This window comes from Atta colombica, unplaced genomic scaffold (assembly GCF_001594045.1).
Source record: "Atta colombica isolate Treedump-2 unplaced genomic scaffold, Acol1.0 scaffold38, whole genome shotgun sequence".
NCBI lineage: Eukaryota > Metazoa > Arthropoda > Insecta > Hymenoptera > Formicidae > Atta > Atta colombica.
Window position 1 is genome coordinate 4,823,302 of NW_017259490.1, and position 8,015 is coordinate 4,831,316.

Consider the following 8,015-nt stretch of genomic DNA (forward strand, 5'->3'; position numbering starts at 1 on the left):
GATATTAATATGAGGAAAAACTTTTAACAAATGAATCTGATCTAATAGGTTATCGCTTATGTGATAACCTATCGACCTTATTAATTGAATCGCTTTATGTTAGTTAGTTTCGCGAAGAATTAATTTGCTTTGTAGAAAATTTCCAAGTATAATTGTGTTAAAAGTTTAAACATGCCGAACCGCAACTAGCTAATAATTCGATAGAGCTACTTATGCGATGATGCTTCTCACGTTTTCCGGAGAAGTTGTTAAACGGTCAACCGAACAATTAAAACTATCCATTCGTTTTTTGATCAAGATGTGGTTCTTGAATTTAGTGCAAATGTTAATTCAGAAGCTTTTTTATTTATTACTTACATATTATATCTTATATTATATCTTAACATCTTATGCGCTGCATGTCTGCAAGGGAGTACAACGTTAATTCTGTGTAGTTCTAGAAAAGAATATGCCACAATTTTACAACAATTACTTACATAGCAATCGATTACATTAGATCATTTGTCGCTGACTACAGTTGGCATCGAAATAGTCAAAACTTCTTTTGTTTTTTAAACTTACATAGAATTATATCTAACTTTTATATACTTTCCGCAAATAATTATAACAATTACAGCATTGTACATCAATGCTATATGTACACATACATATAAAAATTGTATTGTTAAAATTGTATTATTCTGTTCAAACTATGATCATATCTGATGTATCAAGAAATTACATAGAATTATTGCAGAACGAAGATTATACAAATTTCAGTGTTACTGTATTTTATACAATTCTAAAATAAGTAATATTTTATTTTTAAAGAGAAAAGTTTGATTGAACGTTTAAAAAAAGCAAAATTTTGGCGTTTCAACTGACAATTATTCATTCGCAAAAGAGTCATGAAATATAAAACCTGTTAGTATACAATTTATAGGCGTACACAAAGGTTAAACCGTCATAGTGTATAAATGGAAAAATAAAATACAACACGCTGGAGCGCGTGCACACATAACACACACATGCGCATGCATAGAGCGTGCTCCATTCAATTACGGATTATCTGCAGTATTTTTCTTTAGCAAATATTTAGTTAGGAGGAACTCATCTTTTTAATACACAAACCGAAGTATCTAGTACTCAACTCTCAAATAAACATCCTTTAGGACAAACATAAAATTGTTTGAAATTAAATAAAGAAGTAGAGGAAATGAAGAAGTAAAGGAAAAAAGGAGGGAGAGAAGAATTCGCTATTATAACTTATTGTTAGAAAAGCTGATAGCTTCTATCGCTAATTTCTCAAGAGAATCATATTTGATATTAAAATTATTAATTTTCTTTTTTACTTTTACTTTCGCCTACATAGTTCTTGTTTCCAATATTAACAGTGTACTGTTAATAACGAAATACACCGTTCTCGTTCTTTACATCCGCGTGATGCGCGCAATTTATCAAATGTATGTTGATGTAGGAAGGTGAAACATTGAGAGTCATGGCTACACAGATACTTGAACCAATACTTTCATTTGCTATCAAGTGGTTGTCTATCGTTGGCTTCTCCAAAAAATGGAATTCCGTATAAATAAATGACTGTGAAATTTGTATAACTTTTATAAGAAATAGCTACTGGTACAAAGATCGGGTGATCAGAGAATAGAAATGAAACTTCCGTTAAGTGATGACTGTGTATCTTTATTTCAGTCCAGTCTGATTTTGCGTTTGCACGATTCAAAAGATGTCAACGTTCTGCCCGCGGGCAATCGAGTGACCTGTCTCCTAAGAATCTATTTATTTTTCGATCTCTTGAGACAATTTCATTGTTTCCATTTAAAATTGACGCAATTCTCTCTTCTTATTAAATCAACTTACAGCATATGCTGTTTGTGTTAAACTCGTACTTACGACGCGGTCAAGCGCGTATAATCGCATTAACAATTCGGCTATAACAAAAAATAATGTGCTGTGAGGTATCGTAAAGCAATCTAATTATATATTATTTAAACTTCTTAGCAGATATTAATCTTCTAGTCTGCCATTCGCAACACTACTCGTGTGTTTACCTTTTTTCCTCGCGCTCGAACAGCTTTCGCGTGAAATTTTACACACACACACACACACACACACACAATATTTCTCGCGGATCACATACATGCTATCTTCTCCGAATACTTTTATTTAAAATGTCGTTTTACTTGGATTACAGCAAGGGTAGTGATCATACAGAAGAAGAATCGAAATAAGTGTGTCTGTATAATAGTATTTCATTATTGTTTCGTAAACTTACTGCAAACTTTGTAATACAGAAAATTCTTGTCCAACTATAATTATCTCTGTCTTCTAAAGCTTTAACTAAATAGTTAAGTTAATGTGCTTAAAATTAAATGCTAAAAGTTTTAAAAGGAAAATTCCTTGTTATTAAAATTATTTTATTTATAATAAAATTATTTTTTTTTGCGAGAAATAAGAAGTCTGTTAAGAAGCTATTGTATTACTGAATGGAGGAGGGGGGAGGGAGTAGGCATTGGAAGGAGATCATTATTTTTTTCATTGCCGATATAAATCTTGCTGAATCAGTCGCTTGATAATGACAGTGCTAGAACATTAAAGTTTCCTCATAATGTGTAAAGAGCATGATTTGCAAATTTTTTTATACAGCGACGAATTATCGATATACTAAAAACTAATTGACACCGGTTAACCAATAAAAGATTAATATTGTACGAGTATGTACATCAAAAATGCTGATTGAATCGTAAATCAAATTATAGCTTAATCAAGTTCACGAATACTCGACATGCAAAGCTTTAATAATTATATCAGAATTCTTCCCAAATAGGACCAATCATTCCAATTTGTCAACAGTGTTCCTTTCTAAAAATAATTTAACACAATTTTGCAAATAGATATTTTACGAATATAATTATTAATATTTCAATACTAAAGCACTGAGAGAATAATAAATTTATGTAATTTATGTATAAATTAAATGTAACGATAATGTTCATTGCTTACAAGAGAATTTTTATCATTTATTGCTATTATGTAAATAGAACGTTTTGGAATCAAGAAAGTTGCGATAGAAGGCAATGTCCCCGACTACTAACAAGTATTGAGAACCCTCGACGCATAATCGATCCCATTCTCGCGTGCGTGCAATATATAGGTTGTTCCGTGTTACACGAGCTTTATAAATACCTCAGACAAGCAAGTTGGTTACATAGTCTGCCATAATCTCGCTATTCGTCTCCAGAGAATATAATCTGCAGGTTCGGTCAAATGATTTTCCATTTCTCTTCACCTGTCACCTATTACAAATAATTCGTCAAAACTGCTAAAGTGACAAGACTAAATGATTGTGAATATTTGTGATTTATGATGCGCGAGGTCGACTTTGTAATATACTTAGAATTAGGCGAGTGCTTGAATCATTCCTCGTTATGTGATAATTTATGAATTTGGAAACCTGCGGATTGTATCATTTTTCACGTCTATTCAGTTAATGCATAATTGAATGCGTAAAGCTGTAATACACTTGTTCAATATAACTTATAGTCTATAATTGACAAATTTTCTTTTGATTGATTAATAACGTAAATTTATCTCTTTGAATTGGTTTGAGATAATATCGTCTAATCAAATTGTGTCATCCAATATTTCGATTATTCTTCTTCATTTCTTTTTGTTTTTTTTTCACACGTGGAAATTAGTTACTCCTTTAAATATGAAAAGTATGTTCCATTAAAAATAGTTTCGCGCTGCTCAAATACTCTGAAATGCCTGACATGCGATCGATCACATTGGCCACTTCATTAATAGAGCGTCGCACGTTTTCGCAGATTTCAAGATGCCCATCGATCTTTACTTAGTTGTCGGAAGTGCGCATGAAAAACTCCCATGTATCGTCGAAAATAATTTCGCTCGAATACTTCCGACGCTAGAGATCATAGTGGTTACTTTATTAATAATGTTGCACATTTCCATAGATTTCAAGATGCCTATTGATCTTTACCAACTTACTGGAAGTTCGCCATGTCGGACCGTGCGCTTGGCAGCGGCGGCCATAGGAGTGGATTTAAACTTGAAGAACGTGGACCTCAAGGCCGGCGAACACCTGAAATCTGAATTTATTAAGGTGACTTGTAATTTTGTAAAAAATGAAACATAAGTATATAAGTGCAAATGAATCCTTAAATTAAATTATGTTTATATTGTTACATCTTTATATATGTTTAAGCCTTTATATACGTTTGAGGATTCATTTACATTTATTTTAAAAGAGAAAAGATTAGGGGATATGAAAGGATGCGGGTTAGACACTACAGATACATAGGAGCATTGCGAATCAAATATAGCTTTTACGACTTTGGAATATAGACCAATAACGTCCTCGAAAAAAATGCTATAATATCTTTTTGTGAAACAGTGCGATTATCGATCTTATTTTCCAATCAAAAGATTTAATTCCAATAATTTGTAATTAATCTTGTGCAATATTTATAAAACAAGGAATTAAGAGAGGATTTTAACTTAAAGAGATAGAAATAGCGCGGCGCGCGGCGTTAAATTCAACATCTAAGATATAGTAATGAAATTGTCAATTTATGTTAACATTGTCGAGTAACATATTATAATTTTTGTGAATAGTTAATCAAATAAAAGAAATGTGTAAACATGTAGTACGAGTTTATGCTATGGGAGCAGAGAAAGAATTAAATATAATGAATCCTCAATTACAGCCGAGAAATGAAAGGAGAAAAATATTTTAAAAATACTAGGAGAATAAGGAAAAGAGGAGAGAAAAAGAAAAATAAAAATTTCAACATCAAAGTCTTGTCCAGAAACAAAAGATCAAATTTTATCGATGTTGAAATTATCGGATGTCGATAAGTGTTGACAGTGGGATAACGAGATAATTAATTGAGGAAACTGAGATATTTGTGATTCTAGTGAATTGTGTTGTCCAAAGTTATAATATCTAGGGAGAGAAGAAGAGACAGAAATTTTTCCCACAAATTTTACCTTCAAAGTTGTGAAATATGTGAAGGAGAGAACATAAAGTTGTTCAGAAAAGTAAATAGAAGAATACGATGATAGGGAAATAGAAGAAATAGAAGAAGGAGAATCGAAAAATATTCATTCAGTTAAAGAAATGAAGAAATGAATGAAGAGGGTGAATTCTGTTCAGAAGGTAGCATAGTCAAATGAGAAAACAAGAGGAGAAATCGTTCGCTAGAAAGATCACTAGAAAGAAATTCTATATCAGCTGGAGAATCCGGAACTGCAGAGCAGATGAACAGGGAGCGATAACTAAATCTAAGCTGTTCATATTATTTTAGCTAGAGTTTTCTCCTGAAGTTTGCGCGCTCTCTCTCTCACCTGTTTTGTCCAGATATGTTTAGCACTCTGAATTTATGGATTCTATGAACTGATAGAACTCAAATGTCCATTAAAGTTTGACGATTTATGATTTGTTTCAATTACTCCGTTATTCGAAATTTAATTTAATTTCTCTTGATATTCATCAGTAAATTTGATGTTTCTTTTTCGTCTATTGTTTCTATTTGGATTTCTAACTTTATATATTTTAAAGGTCACAGTACCCACTTTATTGAAATTGAATTATAGCAAAAGCCTCCTCAAGAAAGCTCTCTTGATGCCTTAATATTAAATTTATTCATAAAAGGAATTAGAACACAATGTTCTTAGTCCGCGCGCGCGTATGGAATTATCATTTCTTAATTCACGGAAAAATACCGACTTCTTAATGAAGCATAGTGGAGGTGAAAGCTAGGATTGAAACCGGAACTCAACTATCAGACGACCATGCAACGTATGAAGCCACGCAACGCCACCATTGTCTCTCAGAACTGAGTACCCTAAATAGAGCTTTATACAGAACAATGGAAACCGTGCATTTATTGACAGAATTCTACAAAAATCGTAAACCCGCGTCGAGACTCCACATTCATTAGGGAGACAACATATTTGTCGCATATTTGTTTAGGCAATATTTGCTTATTACCAATTTCCTTTCAAGATTTCAAATCTTATAACACGCAAATTGATTGATGTCAAATTTGATTGCTAATGACCAAACAATCTGATAAAAATCTTATTTTATATGTTTTTTCTTGTTTTACATGAAAGATTTTTCACATTTTTACAAAACGTAACAATATCAAAGACGCAAAAATATGTAGTATAAATGTATTTATAAATTTTTTCTAAAAATATCTTATTTAAAAATTTATTTCTTTAATTATCAGTTTTTTAACAACTTTCTGAGAGTTTTAATTGCAAATTACTTAAGCATTTCTTTTTTAATACGTAGATAGCAATGTTTATATTGCGCAATATTTATTGACGTACTACTGTTTTTAATATTCCTGATATTAAAAATATCAGGAATATTAACCCTCAGTATCCACATCTCAAAAAAGTCTCTATCTATCCACATCCGGGTATTTGTAACCCAACGTTTTCTTTTGCTTGTATCGCAGATTGTAGTGCATCGATTTTAACTAACTTTTTTTTAATCTATCGTTTGAAGACTGAAAAAAAACAATTTTTTAGTTAGAAATATCATAGCATAAAAGAATATTTTGCAATAAGTGAAAAGAGAAAAAAGTCAGAAAAAAGTCTATGAAAAGAGAGAGGAGGACGCTAAATCCTTTGCAGGTACTGCGGATTAAAAACAATTAATATTAAAAACATTTTATATAAATAATAAAATGTTTATTATAACGAAAACTTTAAACATTCTGTTTACGTATAATGTTTTTTTTTCGTACTAATTTTTTGTATATAAATTTACTTTCCAATAATATCGATATGTTAATACTAAAAATACAGATACGATAATGTACAATTGGAACTGTATTATTCAAACATGTCTTCTTTAAAAACTTTCTTTAAATATAAAAAAGGCAAATCCTTTCTGTTTTAAGTTTTTATAATTAATTTGTCGAATAAAAATATATTTTAAAATTTAAAATAATTAAAAATAATTATTTTGTTATATATATTTTGTTTATAGATGAATCCACAACATACAGTGCCTACATTGGATGACAATGGCCTATATTTATGAGAAAGGTATATATTTCCTAATTTTTTTTTACTTTAATTTAGCAAATGTCATTGACATTCATACATATAAAATAAATATACTTTCTCTATAATAATTAACAACTTATATTTTGTTTGTTATAGTTTAATTTACTTGATATTAAATTCTCATAATGTTAGATATTTGTTTAAAGCTAATTTAGATTTACGAATTCTTTCAGAGATTTACAAAATCGTATACAAATTCTTTAGTAAAGCGTTAGTTAATTATTATTATTATTATTATTATTATACATTATTATTATACATTTATTATTCACGTGCTCGCCTTAATTTGCAGTCGCGCAATTATGACTTACCTGGCTAATCAATATGATAAGAACGGTTCTCTTTACCCAAAAGATCCAAAGAAACGAGCCTTAGTTGATCAGAGACTATGTTTTGACTTGGGAACTCTATATCAATCTTTTATCAATTATGTAAGTTATTCTTAAATTATATAATATCATAATATGTAATGATTAACAAAATCGATATAGAATAAACATTAATCACAGTATCAACTGGTAGTTACTGGTGTCACTCCGGAGCAAGCAAAATACGATAAAATGAACGATGTTTTATCTTTCTTGGATAAATTTCTAGAAGGGGAAAATTATGTGGCAGGAAAAACTCTAACTCTCGCCGATCTTGCCTTGGTCGTCACCATTTCCAATTATCAGGTAGAAAATAGGTTTACACAAGTATACGTCACCGATTTATTGAAACATACATTAAATCAGTAAATTGTGAGCGTGAAGAAAACAATATTTCTACAGATTTAAACAAAAAAAAATTATTTTTAAAACAACATTTAAAAAAATCAAATATTAATAGTTTTATCATTATTAATTATTTGCAATATTAATTTCCAGTAATAAATTTTTGCACTTTTAAATTTGTAACATTTCATTACAGTATAT

At 30.2% G+C, this 8,015-nt stretch overlaps 1 protein-coding gene across 1 annotated transcript in view; it reads left to right on the forward strand.

Annotated features, from left to right (window-relative positions):
• Positions 1-8,015, forward strand: part of LOC108690955 (glutathione S-transferase 1-like) — a 14,145-nt gene that overhangs the window by 5,885 nt on the left and 245 nt on the right. The window contains 4 exon segments of the mRNA XM_018198512.1: positions 3,969-4,117; positions 7,022-7,080; positions 7,394-7,532; positions 7,611-7,777. Of these exon segments, the coding sequence (XP_018054001.1) occupies positions 3,969-4,117; positions 7,022-7,080; positions 7,394-7,532; positions 7,611-7,777 (514 nt within the window).